The following is an 18357-nucleotide window of genomic DNA, read 5'->3' on the forward strand; positions in this document are numbered from 1 at the left end:
TACTTCACCTGCCATCTATTCCAGCAGCATCGGTACCCTTGAAACTCTCTCACCTTGGTCCTCAGAATCCCACCACGATCAGCCCCAACACCAGCATCACCAGGCGCACCAGCAGCACCAACAACACCAACCTTCTCCGCAATCAACTGATGCTGCACAGAACACAAAGCATCAGCACCCCAACACATTGCTGCCCAGGAGGTACTTAATGTTTCGAAAAGACAGGCAGAATGGAAAAGGAGGGGGAGTAGCCCTGATAATAAAGGATGACATAAGAACAATAGCGATAAATGATCTCGGCTCGAAAGATCAGGAAGTAGAATCAGTATGGGCGGAGATAAGAAATAACAAGGGGCAGAAATCACTGGTAGGAGTAGTATATAGGCCCCCTAACAGTAGCTATACCATTGGACAGAATATTAATCAAGAAATAGTAGGAGCTTGCAACAAAGGTAATGCAATAATCTTGGGGGACTTTAATCTCCATCTAGACTGGACAAATCAAATTAGCAAAGGTAGTCTGGAGGATGAGCTCGTGGAATGCATTCGGGACAGTTTCCTAGAACAACATGTCATGGAACCAACCAGGGAACAGGCTATTTTAGATCTTGTACTCTGTAATGAGACAGGGTTAATAAGCAATCTCATAGTAAAGGATCCTCTGGGGCAGAGTGATCATAATATGATAGAATTTCACGTTAATTTTGAGAGTGACTTGCCTAAATCTGAAATTAGAGTCTTAAACTTAAATAAAGCCAATTACATAGGTATGAGGGATGTGTTGGCAAAGATAGATTGGAAAAATAGATTAAAAGGTATGGCAGTAGATAAATAGTGGCTAGCATTTAAAGAAATATTTCATAATTCTCAACAAAAATACATTCCATTCAGAAACAAAAACTCCATGGGAAACATGATCCAACCATGGCTAACTAAAGAAGTTAAGGATAGCATTAGATTGAAAGAAGAAGCTGATAATGTTGCAAAGAATAATAGTAAGCCTGAGGACTGGGAGAGTTTCAGAAACCAGCAAAGGTTGACCAAAAAATTGATAAAAAGGGAAAAAATAAAATGAGAGAAAATTAGCAAGAAATATAAAAGCCGATTGTAAGAGGTTCTACAAGTATGTAAAAAGGAAAAGAGCAGCAAAAGTAAATGTTGGTCCCTTAGAGGCTGAGACGGTAGAAAGTATTATGGGGAATAAGGAAATGGCAGAAACGTTAAACAAATATTTTGTATCTGTCTTCACAGTAGAAGACACAAAAAGTATACCAAAGATGGTGGGGAACCAAGGGTCTAATGAGGGTGAGGAACGTAATGTAATTAATATAAGTAGAGAAAAAGTACTAGAGAAATTAATGGGACTAAAAGCTGACAAATCCCCTGGACCTGATGACCTACATCCTAGGGTTCTAAAAGAGGTGGCTGAAGAGATCGTGGGTGCATTGGTTTTGATCTTCCAAAATTCCCTAGATTCTGGAATGGTCCCAGCGGATTGGAAGGTCGCAAATGTAACGCTGCTATTCAAGAAAGGAGGGAGAGAGAAAACAGGGAACGACAGGCCAGTTAGCCTGACATCAGTCGTTGGGAAAATGCTGGAATCCATTATTAAGGAAGTGGTTTCAGGGCACTGAGAAAATCATAACATGATTAGGCAGAGTCAACATGGTTTAATGAAAGGGAAATCATGTTTGACAAATTTATTGGAGTTTTTTGAGGATGTAACTAGCAGGGTAGATAAAGGGGAACCAGTGGATATAGTATATTTTGATTTCCAAAAGGCATTCGATAAGGTGCCACATAAAAGGTTATTACACAAGATTAGGGCTCATGGGGTTGGGGGTAATATAGTAGCATGGATAGAGGATTGGTTAACGGACAGAAAACAGAGAGTAGGGATAAACGGATCTTTTTCAGGTTGGCAGGCTGTAACTAGTGGGGTGCCGCAAGGATCAGTGCTGGGGCCTCAGCTATTTACAATCTATATTAATGACCTAGATGAAGGGACCGAGTGTAATGTATCCAAGTTTGCTGATGATACAAAGCTAGGTGGGACAGTAAGCTGTGAGGAGAACACAAAAGGTCTGCAAAGGGATATAGATAGACTGAGTGAGTGGGCAGTAAGGTGGCAGATGGAGTATAATGTAGGGAAATGTGAGGTTATTCACTTTGGTAGGAAGAATAGAAAAACAGAATATTTTTTAAATGGCGAGAAACTTTCAAATGTTGGGGTTCAGAGAGATTTGGGTGTCCTTGTGCAAGAAACACAGAAAGCTAGCATGCAGGTACAGCAAGCAATAAGGAAGGCAAATGGCATGTTGGCCTTTATTGCAAGGGGGTTGGAGTATAAGAGTAAGGAAGTCTTGCTCCAATTGTACAGGGCCTTGGTGAGACCACACCTGGAGTACTGTGCACAGTTTTGTTCTCCTTATCTAAGGAAGGATATACTTGCCTTGGAGGCGGTGCAACGAAGGTTCACTAGATTGATTCCTGGGGTGAGAGGGCTGTCCTATGAGGAGAGATTGTGTAGAATGGGCCGATACTCTCTGGAGTTTAGAAGAATGAGAGGTGATCTCATTGAAACATACAAGATTCTGAGGGGGATTGACAGGGTAGATTTTGAGAGGTTGTTTCCCCTGGCTGGAGTGTCTAAAACTAGGGGACAGAGGGCCCCAGAGGGTCGTGCATGCTGAGTCTTTGAGTATATTCAAGGCTGAGATCAATAGATGTTTGGACTCTCGGGGAATCAAGGGATATGGAGATTGGGCGGGAAAGTGGAGTTGAGGTCGATGATCAGCCATGATCTTATTGAATGGCGGAGCAGGCTCGAGGGGTCGTAAGGCCCACTCCTGCTCTTATTTCTTACATTCTTATGAGAGGCACAGCAGGATGAAGCTGAGTGTGGCTTTGTACTAACGTTTTGTGATCTACTGAGATCATTGAAACGTTTGCGGCACTACACCCTGATCCTCCTGACCACATCCCTGTTTGTGCCCTCCTCTGCAATGTGCAACCAGGCTGTGTTGATCCCCTAGGGAGGTCTTCTCCGCCTATGGGAAGGGAAGAGGACCTCCCTGCGTACTGTGACTCACTCCATAAGCATATGGAGGGAGCCATGGGAGAGCCTGGGTGCAGCCCTGTGCCTCTGTGCAGTCCTTGTCAGAGTTTGCAGCACCTCAATGCTGTAGAACACTGACAGCACAAATGTCAAATTAAAGTTGTCCGTGGTCCCTTTAAGGAAACCGGCTGATAACGTGTCATAGAATGATTACAGCACGGAAGAAGACCATTCGAGCCCGTGCCAACTCTCAGCCAGTCCCACTCCCCGCCCTTTCCCCGGAGCCCTGCAAATTTTATTCCTTCAGGTACTTATCCAACTCCCTTTTGAAAGCCGTGATTGAATCTGCCTCCACCACCCTATCAGGCAGTGCATTCCAGATCCTGACCACTCGCTGCGTAAAAAAGTTTTTTCTTACGTCGCCTTTGGTTCTTCTGCCAGTCACCTTAAATCTGTGTCCTCTGGTTCTCGACCCTTCCGCCAATGGGAACAGTTTCTCTCTCTCTACTCTGTCCAGACCCCTCATGATTTTGAACACCTCTATCAAATCTCCTCTCAACCTTCTCTGCTCCAAGGAGAACAACCCCAGCTTCTCCAGTCTATCCACGTAACTGAAGTCCCTCATCCCTGGAACCATTCTTGTAAATCTTTTCTGCACCCTCTCTAAGGCCTTCACATCCTTCCTAAAGTGCGGTGCCCAGAATTGGCCACAATACTCCAGTTGAGGCCGAACCAGTGTTTTATAAAGGTTCATCATAACTTCCTTGCTTTTGTACTCTATACCTCTATTTATGAAGCCCAGTATCCAGTATACCTTTTTAACCGCTTTCTCAACCTGCCCTGCCACCTTCACTGATTTGTGCACATATACCCCCAGGTCTCTCTGTTCGTGCCCCCTTTAGGATTATACCCTTTAGTTTATATTGCCTCTCCTCGATCTTCCTACCAAAATGTATCACTTCACACTTTTCTGCGTTAAATTTCATCTGCCAGGTGTCCGCCCATTCCACCAGCCTGTCTATGTCCTCTTGAAGTCTATCACTCTCCCCCTCACTGTTCACTATACTTCCAAGTTTTGTGTCATCTGCACATTTTGAAATTGTGCCCGGTACACCCACATCCAAGTCATTAATATATATCCAGAAAAGCAGTGGCCCTAGAACCGACCCCTGGGGAACACCTCAGCCGTACCCTCTGCCTCCATGCGTAGGCCTCCTTTTTGTTCCCTAATCGGCCCCACCCCTCCTCTTACTACCCGTTTACTATTTATATGCCTATCGAAGACTTTTGGATTCCCTTTTATGTTGGCTGCCACTCTCTTTGCCCCTCTTATTTTCTTTTTGACTTCTCCTCTGAGCCTGATTCTCAGACGTATTTACAACCTGTCATCTGTCATACGCGCTCTTTTTCTACTTCATCATATTTTCTATACCTTTCATCATCCAGGGAGCCCTGACTTTAGTTGCCCTGCCTTTCCCCCTCGTGGGAATGTACCTCGACTGTACCCGAACTATTTCCTCTTTAAAGGCAGCCCATTGTTCCATCACAGTTTTGCCTGCCAATCTTTGATTCCAGTGACAGATCTGGGCCAGATCCATTCTCATCTCACTGCAATTGGCCTTCCCCCAGTTAAACATTCTAACTCTAGATTTCTCCCTGTTCTTTTCCATAGCTAATCTAAACCTTACGATACTATGATCACTGTTCCCTAAATGTTCCCCCACTGACACTTGCTCCACTTGACCCACCTCATTCCCCAGAACCAGATCCAGCAATGCCTCCTCCCTCGTCGGGCCAGAAACATACTGATCAAGAAAGTTCTCCTGAACACACTTCAGAAATTCTTCCCCCTCTCTGCTCTTTACACTATTATGATCCCAGTCTATATTAGGATAGTTGAAGTCCCCCATTATCACTACTCTATAGCTCTTGCACCTCTCAGTAATTTCCCTACAAATCTGCTCCTCTGTACCCTTCCCACTAGTTGGTGGTCTATAGAATACACCTAGCAGTGTAATGGCACCTCTATTGTTTCTCAACTCTAGCCAAATAGATTCTGTCCTTGGTCCCTCCAGGACATCCTCTCTCTCCAGCACTGCAACATTCTCCTTAACAATACTGCCACCCCACTTCCTAACTTTCCTTCCCTATCTTTCCTGAACACTTTATAACCAGGAATAGTTAAACCCAATCCTGCCCTTTTTTGCGGCAAGTCTCAATTATCGCCACAACATCATATTCCCATGTGGCTATTTGTCAAATGACGTCACCAGACCCGCTTCCTCTAATTGGCCGGCAAACGCGCTGGGCGGGCTTAACAGGCCTGACGTAATAAACCTCACTACGCACTTGGTTTGAGTATAAAGCAAGGCTTTAATCAACTTGTTTCAGAACATGGAGGTCTAGTTGTACTTCACTAGTTCCTGTCTTACAAAATGTCCCTATAAGCTGGGCCCACGCCCGAGTATTTATACTCCTTGGACGGCGCCACCAGCTGGCCGTCCAGTGTTATTTCATGAGTCGTTTCTTCATGAATGATGAGATTTATAACAAACCCAATCGAGGTCAATTCATTTTACGCAGCGGGGTCGGGACACACCACCGACGATGGACACACCGAGGTTCATAAAATCCAGCCCGAGGTCTTTGGCCCAGTGGAGCCAGAGGTCAGAGGGCACTGAGTGAACCCACTGAGCCAACCCTTCCCTAACACCACCGCCTCACTTCAATTTCCTGCTTCTCTCACTGTTTCAGGGGGCCATCAAGCGAGAGGTGAACGGCAACTGCGTGGAGTTTGCCGACCGCCATGGGCTCGATATCCAGCACAACGCGAGGCGGAGGAGGCAGCACCACCAGGCAGCCCGCGCCCGGACCACCAGAGACCGGCTCCGAAAAATCCGGCAGCGAAAGGTTGGTGTCACCGTGAGAGCTCTGGCCTCACGGGGAAGGGGAAGAGGCGGGAGGGGGAGGGCGTGTGACCACAATAAACCACGCCGGTTGACGATGGTTTTCTGCCGTGTGACGGTTCCTCACCAACAGATCCTTCTCAGAAAATGTCAGCTTAAAAAAAGACACCGTTGTTATCACCACCGCCTTTAATGTTTCCCCTCCTGAGGGTCATGTCAGCTGAGGGTCATGTCAGCTGTGGCTCAGTGGGTCGCCCTCTCTCACCGCTGAGTCAGAAGGTTGTGGGTTCAAGTTACACTCCCGAGACTTGAGCACAAAATCTAGGCTGTACCAAGGGAGCGCCGCACTGTCGGAGGGGCAGTACTGAGGGAGCGCCGCACTGTCGGAGGGGCAGTACTGAGGGAGCGCCGCACTGTCGGAGGGGCAGTACTGAGGGAGCGCCGCACTGTCGGAGGGGCAGTACAGAGGGAGCGCTGCAGTGTCGGAGGGGCAGTACTGAGGGAGCGCCGCACTGTCGGAGGGGCGGTACTGAGGGAGTGCCGCACTGTCGGAGGGGCGGTACTGAGGGAGCGCCGCACTGTCGGAGGGGCGGTACTGAGGGAGCGCCGCACTGTCGGAGGGGCGGTACTGAGGGAGCGCCGCACTGTCGGAGGGGTGGTACTGAGGGAGCGCCGCACTGTCGGAGGGGCGGTACTGAGGGAGCGCCGCACTGTCGGAGGGGCGGTACAGAGGGAGCGCCGCACTGTCGGTGGGGCGGTACTGAGGGAGCGCCGCACTGTCGGTGCGGCGGTACTGAGGGAGCGCCGCACTGTCGGAGGGGCGGTACTGAGGGAGCGCTGCACTGTCGGAGGGGCAGTACAGAGGAGCACCGCACTGTCGGAGGGGCAGTACTGAGGGAGCGCCGCACTGTCGCAGGGGCAGTACTGAGGGAGCGCCGCACTGTCGGAGGGGCCGTACTGAGGGAGGGCTGCACTGTCGGAGGGGAAGTACTGAGGCAGCGCCGCACTGTCAGAGGGACAGTGCTGAGGGAGCGCCGCACTGTCGGAGGGGCAGTACTGAGGGAGCGTCGTACTGTCAGAGGGTCAGTACTGAGGGACCATTGCACTGTCGGAGGGGCAGTACTGAGGGAGCGCCGCACTGTCGGAGGGGCAGTACTGAGGGAGCGTCGCACTGTCGGCGTGGTAGTACTGAGGAAGCGCTGCACTGCCGGAGGGGCAGTACTGAGGGAGCACTGCACTGTCAGAGGGGCAGTACTGAGGGAGCGTCGCACTGTTGGCGTTGCAGTACTGAGGAAGCGCCGCACTGTCGGAGGGGCAGTACTGAGGAAGCGCCGCACTGTCGGAGGGTCAGTACTGAGGGAGCGCTGCACTGTCGGAGGGGCGGTACTGAGGGAGCACTGCACTGTCGGAGGGGCAGTACTGAGGGAGCACTGCACTGTCGGAGGGGCAGTACTGAGGGTGCACTGCACTGTCGGAGGGGCAGTACTGAGGGAGCGCTGCACTGTCGGAGGGGCGGCACTGAGGGAGCGCCGCACTGTCGGAGGGGCAGCACTGAGGGAGCGCCGCATTGTCGGAGGGGCAGTACTGAGGGAGCGCCGCACTGTCGGAGGGGCGGCACTGAGGGAGCGCCGCACTGTCGGAGGGGCGGCACTGAGGGAGCGCCGCACTGTCGGAGGGGCGGTACTAAGGGAGCGCCGCACTGTCGGAGGGGCGGCACTGAGGGAGCGCCGCACTGTCGGAGGGGCGGCACTGAGGGAGCACCGCACTGTCGGAGGGGCAGTACTGAGGGAGCGCCGCACTGTCTGAGGGACGGCACTGAGGGAGCGCCGCACTGTCGGAGGGGCAGTACTGAGGGAGCGCTGCACTGTCGGAGGGGCAGTACTGAGGGAGCGCCGCACTGTCGGAGGGGCGGTACTGAGGGAGCGCCGCACTGTCGGAGGGGTGGTACTGAGGGAGCGCCGCACTGTCGGAGGGGCGGTACTGAGGGAGCTCCGCACTGTCGGAGGGGCGGTACAGAGGGAGCGCCGCACTGTCGGTGGGGTGGTACTGAGGGAGCACCGCACTGTCGGAGCGGCGGTACTGAGGGAGCGCCGCACTGTCGGAGGGGCGGTACTGAGGGAGCGCCGCACTGTCGGAGGGGCAGCACTGAGGCAGCGCCGCACTGTCGGAGGGGCAGTACTGAGGGAGCGCTGCACTGTCGGAGGGGCAGTACTGAGGAGCACCGCACTGTCGGAGGGGCAGTACTGAGGGAGCGCCGCACTGTCGGAGGGGCAGTGCTGAGGGAGCGCCGCACTGTCGGAGGGGCAGTACTGAGGGAGCGCTGCACTGTCGGAGGGGAAGTACTGAGGCAGCGCCGCACTGTCGGAGGGACAGTGCTGAGGGAGCGCCGCACTGTCGGAGGGGCAGTACTGAGGGAGCGTCGTACTGTCAGAGGGTCAGTACTGAGGGACCATTGCACTGTCGGAGGGGCAGTACTGAGGGAGTGCCGCACTGTCGGAGGGGCAGTACTGAGGGAGCGCCGCACCGTCGGAGGGGCGGTTCTGAGGGAGCGCCGCTCTGTCGGCGTGGCAGTACTGAGGAAGCGCTGCACTGTCGGAGGGGCAGTACTGAGGAAGCGCCGCACTGTCGGAGGGTCAGTACTGAGGGAGCGCTGCACTGCCAGAGGGGCAGTACTGAGCGAGCACTGCACTGTCAGAGGGGCAGTACTGAGGGAGCGCTGCACTGTCAGAGGGGCAGTACTGAGGGAGCGTCGCACGGTCGGCGTTGCAGTACTGAGGAAGCGCCGCACTGTCAGAGGGGCAGTACTGAGAAAGCGCCGCACTGTCGGAGGGTAAGTACTGAGGGAGCGCTGCACTGTCGGAGGGGCAGTACTGAGGGAGCACTGCGCTGTCGGAGGGGCAGTACTGAGGGAGCACAGCACCGTCGGAGGGGCGGTTCTGAGGGAGCTCCGCACTGTCAGAGGGTCAGTACTGAGGGAGCGCTGCACTGTCGGAGGGGCAGTACTGAGGGAGCGTCACACTGTCGGCGTCGCAGTACTGACGAAGCGCCGCATTGTCGGAGGGTCAGTACTGAGGGAGCGCTGCACTGTCGGAGGGGCAGTACTGAGAAAGCGCCGCACTGTCGGAGGATAAGTACTGAGGGAGCGCTGCACTGTCGGAGGGGCAGTACTGAGGGAGCACTGTGCTGTCGGAGGGGCAGTACTGAGGGAGCACTGCGCTGTCGGAGGGGCAGTACTGAGGGAGCACAGCACCGTCGGAGGGGCGGTTCTGAGGGAGCGCCGCACTGTCAGAGAGTCAGTACTGAGGGAGCGCTGCACTGCCGGAGGGGCAGTAGTGAGGGAGCGTCACACTGTCGGCGTTGCAGTACTGACGAAGCGCCGCATTGTCGGAGGGTCAGTACTGAGGGAGCGCTGCACTGTCGGAGGGGCGGTACTGAGGGAGCACTGCACTGTCGAAGGGGCAGTACTGAGGGAGCACTGCACTGTCGGAGGGGCAGTACTGAGGGAGCACTGCAGTGTCGGAGGGGCAGTACTGAGGGAGCGCTGCACTGTCGGAGGGGCAGTACTGAGGGAGCACTGCACTGTCGGAGGGGCAGTACTGCGAGAGCGCTGCACTGTCGGAGGGTCAGTACTGAGGGAGCGCTGCACTGTCGGAGGGGCAGTCCTGAGGGAGCGTCGCACTGTTGGCGTGGCAGTACTGAGGAAGCGCCGCACTGTCGGAGGGGCAGTACTGAGGGAGCGCTGCACTGTCGGAGGGGCAGTACTGAGGGAGCGCTGCACTGTCGGAGGGGCAGTACTGAGGGAGCGCCGCACTGTCGGAGGGGCGGGTCTGAGGGAGCGTCGCACTGTCAGAGGGGCAGTACTGAGGGAGTGCTGCACTGTCGGGGGGGCAGTACTGAGGGAGCGCTGCACTGTCGGAGGGGCAGTACTGAGGGAGCGCCGCACTGTCGGAGGGGCAGTACTGAGGGAGCGCTGCACTGTCGGTGCGGCGGTACTGAGGGAGCGCCGCACTGTCGGAGGGGCGGTACTGAGGGAGCGCCGCACTGTCGGAGGGGCGGTTCTGAGGGAGCGTCGCACTGTCAGAGGGGCAGTACTGAGGGAGTGCTGCACTGTCGGGGGGGCAGTACTGAGGGAGCGCTGCACTGTCGGAGGGGCAGTACTGAGGGAGCGCCGCACTGTCGGAGGGGCAGTACTGATGGAGCACAGCACCGTCGGAGGGGCAGGTCTGAGAGAGCGCCGCACTGTCAGAGGGGCATTACTGAGGGAGTGCTGCACTGTCAGCGGAGCCGTCTTTCGGATGTGATGCCCTCTCAGTTGGTCGTGGAATATCCCATAGCCACTATTGAAAGGAGAGCAGGGGAGTTCTCCCCAGTGTTCTGAGCGGTATTTGTCCATCAATCAACATCACTAAACCGATTATCTGGTCATTATCACCTTGCTGTCTGTGGGATCTTGCTGTGCGCAAATTGAAGCCGTGTTTCCCACATTACAACAGTGACAACACTTCAAAAAGTACTTCATTGGCTGTGAAGTGGTTTGGGACGCCCTGAGATGAGGGAAGGTGCTGGAGAAATGCAAGTCTTTCTTCTTTTGTTGGTCTTGCTGCATTGCCCAGGTCTCACCCACCGCCGCCCCCCCCACCCGGGTACCTCACCCACGGGGCCGTGTGTGACCTGGGCAATGATCGGTAATCACGATGATTGTGAACGGACTTTCTCTTCACTGGGTGACGCTCGGGAGCTGGAACCCCCCCCCTGGCTGATTTCCCTCTCGCTGCCCCTGATGCAGAACAAGAGGTAAATGGAACCTCAATAATCAAGGCAGTGGCAAGTTTTCACACCTCCGGTTCAGTGAATTGGCCCTCGATGATATTTAATGCTGTGCCCAAGTCCAGCTCATCTCTCTTTCATTTTCTGGAAGTGATGTGCTCTACCCAATGCCTGACTGTACGTGTGCCTGCCCATTGAACGATGACTTAGAGACAGAGGGAGATGTGGAACATTGACCCCACCATTGCCAATACCTTGTTAATGGTTACTATTATGTCCGTGTATAATTGAGACACGGACTGCAGGAGTTGATTATAACAAGTCTTTACTGAATGGAGACAACCTGGAACTGAAACTACAGAAGCCTGCTAGGGCCTTTTATACAGGGGTGGTCACTGCCAGTACTGCAGTCTGAGACCAGTCATTCCCTTAAAGGTACATACACAACAATTCCTCCCCTTTTAGATAAACAGTACATAACATTCATTTAACAACTAAATAATAACTAATTACAATTACAATTACGGTTGCTAGATACATTGGTTGAAGTTAAGCAATTATAAGTTCAGTCTTTGAGGAGGCTTCCTGATTCTGTCTGGATAATGCCTCTTTGGGGTATCAGGTTCTTCTGGTAAGGTTGAGTCGGGATCAATGTCGTTGTTTGGTTCGTCTGCTTCCAATATCACCGATTCTGCGGTAGATGCCATTGGTACTTCGGTTTCATCGCCAGGTGTATCAGATCGTGGTGTGGAGTTGACGTTTTCCAGTGACTCTAGAATCTGGTCAGCATGGCATCTTACAATGCTCTCTCCAACGTCCACGGTATACATTAGAGGTCCTTGCCGTGTACAGATCGTTCCTGGCTGCCATTTCTCAGTGCGGTAGCCCCGGGCCAAAACTGGTTGACCGATCTTAAAACTCCTGGTCGGCCTTTCATTCATATTCTGAAACTGCCTGTTCTCCACATCTCTTGTGACGTTTGGCTTAACCAAATCCAAGCGGCATCGTAGTCTTCGATTGAAGAACATCATGGCTGGAGTTTGGTTGGTAACCGCATGTGTCGCATTCCGGTAGGCAAACAAGAAGTTATCCATCTTGTGTTGTAGGGGTATATCTTCATTACACATTGCCTTGATAGCCTTCTTGAATGTTTGAACAAAACTCTCGGCCAATCCATTAGTGGCTGGATGATATGGGGAGGATCTGTAATGCTTAACACCATTGTTCTTTAAGAACCTCCGGAACTCTTCAGATACAAACTGTGGTCCATTGTCAGAGCAAATCTGTTCAGGCAGCCCATTCCTGGCGAATATGGTTCGTAAGACTGTGATAGTTTTTTCTGTGGTGGTTGAGGACATTTTTATTACCTCTGGCCACTTTGAATGTGCATCCACCACAATTGAAAACATCGAGTCCATAAAGGGACCAGCAAAATCAATGTGCACCCTTTGCCATGGAGATGAGGGCCACTCCCATGGATGTAGAGGGGCTTGTGGTGGGGCGTTTTGGACCTTCTGGCATCCTGTACAGCTCTTGGTCATCTCTTCGATTTCTCTATCGATTCCCGGCCACCACACAAACGCTCTGGCTAAGTTCTTCATTTTTACCCCTCCCAGATGACCCTCATGAAGCTCATTGAGCACTCTATCCTTCAATTTGGGTGGAATTACTACTTTGGATCCACACATCAAGGTTCCTCTGCACACTGACAGCTGTTCTCTTCTCGGCGAGAATGCTGGCAGCAGTGGTTTGCCATGTGCTGGCCATCCCTTCACCGTTAAATCATAGACCCAGGAGAGTGTCGGGTCATTTTGTGTTTCCTTTTCTACGTTTGCATTCGTCACCGGGAGACATTCGACTATAGTCGAGTGGAATAACTCCACTGGATCCACTGCCAGATCTTCTTCCACCGTCGGCAACGGTAGGCGCGACAATCCATCAGCATTCCCATGCTGTTTAGTTCCTTTGTACTCGATGTCATATTGGTGTGCCCCTAGGAAAAGGGACCACCTCTGTAGCCGTTGTGCCGTCATTATCAGTACGCCCTTCTGAGGGTTGAAAATGGAGACAAGAGGTTGATGATCAGTTAGTAGAGTAAATTTCAGACCGTGCAGGTAGTGATTGAACTTCTTCACCCCCCACACCAGGCTGAGGGCTTCTCTGTCAATCTGGGCGTAGTTACGCTCGGCTGAAGTTAACGAGCGTGACGCAAAAGCTATCGGCTTCTCTGAACCATCAAGGAATTTATGTGACAGTACCGCCCCAATGCCGTAGGGAGACGCATCACACGCCAGTCTTATCGGTAGCGATGGGTCGCACTTGGGGTGATTGGCTCGTAGCCCATGTTCACGTAGTCTAGTGAGCACCTGCTCTAGGTTGGCAAGGAGTTCACTGTCATCTTCACCTGTCACTAGGATGTCGTCCAAGTAACATTGAGTCCCCGGAATCCCTTGCAGGACTTGTTCCATCGCTCTTTGCCATATCGCCGGAGCTGATGCTACTCCGAATACCAGTCGATTATACTGGTAAAGACTTTTGTGAGTGTTTATCGTGAGATACTTCCTAGAGGATTCTTCAACCTCCATCTGCAAATATGCTTGTGCTAGGTCAACTTTTGTAAAACGCTTCCCTCCAGATAGTGAGGCGAAGATATCTTCTATCCTTGGAAGAGGATATTGTACTGTGTGAAGGACTGGGTTCACCGTCACCTTGAAGTCCCCACAGATGCGAACCTTCCTTGGCTCCTCAGACTTATTGTTTAACGTTTTCTTCATGACAGGGATGATGGGTGTCGCCCACTCGCTCCAGTCTACCTTAGATAACACGCCTGCATTCTCCAGATTCTCCAGCTCTGCCTCGACGGCTGGGCGAATTGCATATGGTACCGGTCTTGCTTTGAAAAACTTGGGAATTGCATTCTCCTCTATTTTTATCGAGGCGGTTACGCCTTTAAGAGTGCCCAGTTCTTGTTGAAATACCTCTTTGGCGTCAGCTAAGATTGTTGACAATCGTCCAGGAGTGACATCGTCATCCTTTTTACCAGCCACCGTCAGTGCCTGAATGGAGTGCCAGTCTAAACTTATCTTTCTGATCCATTCACGTCCCAATAACGGTCGTCCACCATCTTGCAGAATGTAGAGATACAATTTCCGTATTTTCTTGCCGTTGTATTCGACAGGCACCCTTATTTTTCCTCTGGGGTATGTGTGAGAATAGCCGCTCGTAGTCTCGTCGATTCATGACGGTTAGAGCTGATCCTGTATCCAATTCCATTTTGACTTGGGACCCTGCTATCGTGAGGATGACCCAAATGGTTCGGTGATCCTCTTTTGCGGTTACGTTGTGAAGTTTGAGACAGCTTAGTCTCTTGTTTCCGGATTCACTATCGCTCATCTGGTCTTCGGAACTACTGTCCGTCATCTTTTGTACTTTCCTGTACGGCTCCTTCGTAGCCTTTTTGTTGTCGTTGGTCTTCTTCCCAGACCTGCAAACTCGTGCAATGTGTCCCATCTTTTCGCATTGCCTGCATATTTTGTCCTTGGACCAGCAGTCCTTCTGGCCATGGTTAGTTCTGCCGCAGCGATAACATTTTTCAAAACCCGTGTCATTTCGTGGGTGCCGTATTCCTGTGGCTTTTGTTGTATTTCCGCAGCTCCCCTTGCTGCTGCTTCGTACGATACTGCCACGCTGAAAGCCTTATCTAGCGTCAGCTCTTTCTCTGAAAGTAACCTCTTCTGGGTTCCTTCACTCAGGAGTCCACAGACAAATTTGTCCCGTAAGGTATCTGCCAGTCCTGCTCCGAACTGGCAGTGCTTTGATAGCTTGCGTAGTTCCGTAAGGTAATCAGCATTGCTCTCATTTTTATGCTGATTTCTCCTGTGGAATTTAAATCTTTCTGCTATCAGCAGCGGTGTAGGATTTAGGTGCTCCTGTAGGATAGCAACAATTTTGTTAAAACTCTTCGCCTTCAGTTTGGCTGGAGTAATCAGGTCCCGCAATAGGCCGTACGTTCTTGCGCCCATTAAATTTAGCAATACCGATGCCTTTTTCTCATCGGCTATTTCGTTTGCCTCGCAATATACCTCGACTGTTTCCACATACGTGGTCCAGTCTTCTATTGTATTATCGAAGGCAGTGATATCGCCAGTCTTTGGCATCTTGAAAATCTAAGATGGCACCTCCCGCGCTTTGCCTTCTTCCCCGATTTAACAAAATGGCGCCTCCCGCACTTTTGTCTTCTCCGCTGTTGCTAGTGCTGTTGCTGGCGTTTTATGCCTTGATGGCGACGCCCTATGGTCTTCGCGCACTTCCCCCCCGCGCTGCTGCTAACGCCGCTCTCCGCGGTTTCCGTGGCAAACTGCAGCTCCTCGCGGCTTTTTGCGCGTTTAATTTTAATTTTTTTATTTCCCCGTCGTCGGAACAACCCTGCGGGACACTTGCTTCCCTCTTCTCGGGTCTGTACGCTGCCCGGCTTCGTAGCACCGGCCGCGCCCAGTGTGCTCCACCCTCTCGCTCTCTCCTCTTCCCGACAACGCTGCTCGGCCCCGTTGCAAGCCACCCGCTCGAACTCTAGACCGCCGCAGCCCAGGAGGGATCAGTGTACTACCTGCCACCAGCCCGATTAGCTGAAGCACCATCGACAGGATAACCAAGCCCCGCTTTCGACAGCCTCTCCTGCAAATCTTCAACTCCGCTGACTCAGAGGCGGATGCCCACGGTCGACGCCCGTTTCTACTGTTTCTTTCTTCCTTCTGGCCTCGACCTCTGATAACTTCGCTTCAGGGATGGATCCCCATGAGGTGGTGCAGATTGTCGGTAAGTTCGTATCTGCTCGTCGCCAGTATTATGTCCGTGTGTAATTGAGACACGGACTGCAGGAGTTGATTATAACAAGTCTTTACTGAGTGGAGACAAACTGGAAACTGAAACTACAGAAGCCTGCTAGGGCCTTTTATACAGGGGTGGTCACTGCCGTTACTGCAGTCTGAGACCAGTCATTCCCTTAAAGGTACATACACAACAGTTACGGTGGTCTAGTGGTTAACATTACTGGGCTAATAATCCTCAGAGCGCGGGTTCAAATCCCACAGTTGATGGTTTGAGGATTTGAATTCAGTTTTTTCTTTAAAATATGGAATAAAAAATTGGTCTCAGTAAAAGTGACCTTAGGCTGTTGGATTGTTCTAAAAACCCAACGGGTTCACTGATGTCCTTCAGGGAAGTAAACCTGCCGTCCTCACCCGGTCTGGGCCTATAGGTGACTCCAGTCCCACACCAACCTGGTTGACTCTGAAGTCGCTCAGCAAACCCCTCAGTCGTATCAAACCAGCGGTTCAAGAAGGCGGCTCATCACCACCTTCTCAGGGCAGCGAGGGATCCGCAATAAATGCCGGCCTTGCCAGTGACGCCCACATCCCGAGGATGAATTTTTATCTACAATATTCTTTTCACCGTTTATAGTGGGCGTGTCACTGAGTAAAGCTTTGAGGGCCTGCTGAGAGTTCTCGGGGAAATAACAACAGAAGATGCTGGAAAAACTCAGCAGGTCCGGCAACATCCGTGGAGAGAAACTTGAGTTGACGTTTCGGGTCGAACCCTTCTTCAAAACTGGAAAGAAAAGATAGATCGGAGGCAGGGCTGTGATCGGACAAAAGAATAAAAGAAACAAAAGAAGTAAAAGAGACAATAAAAGGTATTAGAAGCTAGACGAGATGGTAATAGGCTGAGATTAGGTGTAAAGTGTACTGGCAGGGCAAGAGATAGCTGCCAGGTGTGAGAGAGAAACAAAAGGAAAGAGGGGGAGGGGAAAGGAGTGGAAAAATTACAAGAATAAATGAAATAGGGGCCGAGGTTATGATCTGAAATTGTTGAACTCGATATTGAGTCCAGAAAGTTGCAGAGTGCCTAATCGGAAGATGAGGTGCTGTTCCTCGAGTTTACGTTGAGCTTCCGTGGAACAATACAAGAGGCCAAGGACGGTGAGGTCCGAGTGGGAATGGAGCGGTGAATTAAAATGACAGGCGACCGGAAGCTCAGGGTCACCCGTACGGACTGAATGGAGGTGTTCCACAAAGCGGTCACCCAATCTGCGTTTGGTCTCCCCAATGTAGAGGAGACCGCATCGTGAGCAGCGAATACAGTATACTAGATTGCAAGAAGTACAAGTCAATCGCTGTTTCACCTGGAAGGGGTGTTTGGGGCCCTGGACAGTGGGAAGGAGGGAGGTATAGGGGCAGGTGTTACATCTCCTCCGCTTGCACGGGAAGGAGAGTTTGAAGGGTCTGCATTTAACGAGCATTGTCCAAACTGAGGGAGGACATCAGAGAATTACAAACCACAGCCACAAGTAACATCAGAAACATAGAAACATAGAAGATAGGAGCAGGAGTAGGCCATTCGGCCCCTCGAGCCTGCTCTGCCATTCAATGAGATCATGGCTGATCATCCAAATTCAGTACCCTGTCCCTGCTTTCTCCCCATACCCCTTGATCCCTTTAGCCTTAAGAAATATATCTAACTCCTTCTTGAATATATTTAATGAATTGGCCTCTACTGCCTTGTGTGGTAGAGAATTCCACAGGTTCACCACTCTCTGGGTGAAGAAATTCCTCCTCATCTCTGTCCTAAATGGCTTACCCCTTATCCTTAGACTGTAACCCCTGGTTCTGGACTCCCCCGCCATCGGGAACATCCTTCCTGCATCTAGTCTGTCCAGTCCTGTTAGAATTTTATAAGTTTCAATGAGATCCCCTCTCAATCTTCTAAACTCCAGTGAGTACAAGCCCAATCGACCCAATCTCTCCTCATACGTCATTCCTGCCATCCCAGGTATCAGCCTGGTGAATCTTCGCTGAACTCCTTCCATGGCAAGAACATCCTTCCTCAGATAAGGCGACCAAAACTGCACACAATACTCAAGGCGTGGTCTCACCAAGGCCCTGTACAACTGCAGCAAGACATCCTTGCTCCTGTACTCGAATCCTCTCGCTACGAAGGCCAACATACCATTTGCCTTCTTAACCGCCTGCTGTACCTGCATGCTTACCTTCAGTGACTGGTGCACAAGGACACCCAGGTCTCGTTGCACTTCCTCTTTTCCCAATCTATTGCCGTTCAGATAATAATCTGCCTTCCTGTTTTTACCACCGAAGTGGATAACCAATTTAATTTTCTTCTCTTACGTTTGGAGTTGCCGCAACTTTCTCCTCGTTCGTGTTCTGTTTGTGTCAGGAACCTGCTTCGGCAGAGCAGGTCAGTGAACTGTCTACTCCCGGCGCTCAGCCAGTTCAGGGAGACATGAGGCCTCGGGGGCTGAGCCTGAGGGCCGAGTGAGGGAGCCCGAGGTCTCAGTGTGGGGGGCGGGGGGGGCGGTGGGGTGGGCGCGAGCCCGAGGTCTCAGTGTGGGGGGTGGGGCGGTGGGGCGGTGGGGCGGGAGGCGGTGGGGTGGGCGCGAGCCCGAGGTCTCAGTGCGGGGGGCGGGGGGGGTGGGGCGGGAGGCGGTGGGGCGGTGGGGCCAGACCTGAGGGAGGTTTTGCACCTTTTCTCTCCGGTTTCTCTGCGTCGAGTCGCTCCTCAGACACGGGTGAACTTGGCAGCTCGGCGCCACCTCCCGCGCACACCTCCCCT

At 52.1% G+C, this 18357-nt stretch overlaps 1 protein-coding gene across 4 annotated transcripts in view; it reads left to right on the forward strand.

Annotated features, from left to right (window-relative positions):
* The window catches only part of lamb2l (laminin, beta 2-like), a 401500-nt gene that overhangs the window by 187814 nt on the left and 195329 nt on the right, over window positions 1-18357 (forward strand). For all 4 annotated transcript variants that reach the window (XR_015080088.1, XM_086002162.1, XM_086002163.1 and 1 more), the window contains one exon: window positions 5813-5968. Coding sequence is in view for 3 of the 4 variants with exons in the window: in XM_086002162.1 (XP_085858288.1) it covers window positions 5813-5968 (156 nt within the window). In the remaining variant the exon portion in view is untranslated. The remainder of the gene's footprint in view (window positions 1-5812; window positions 5969-18357) is intronic.

Source organism: Somniosus microcephalus, chromosome 11 (assembly GCF_052327205.1).
Source record: "Somniosus microcephalus isolate GS21.2 chromosome 11, FLI_Smic_1.0, whole genome shotgun sequence".
Classification (NCBI taxonomy): Eukaryota; Metazoa; Chordata; class Chondrichthyes; order Squaliformes; family Somniosidae; genus Somniosus; species Somniosus microcephalus.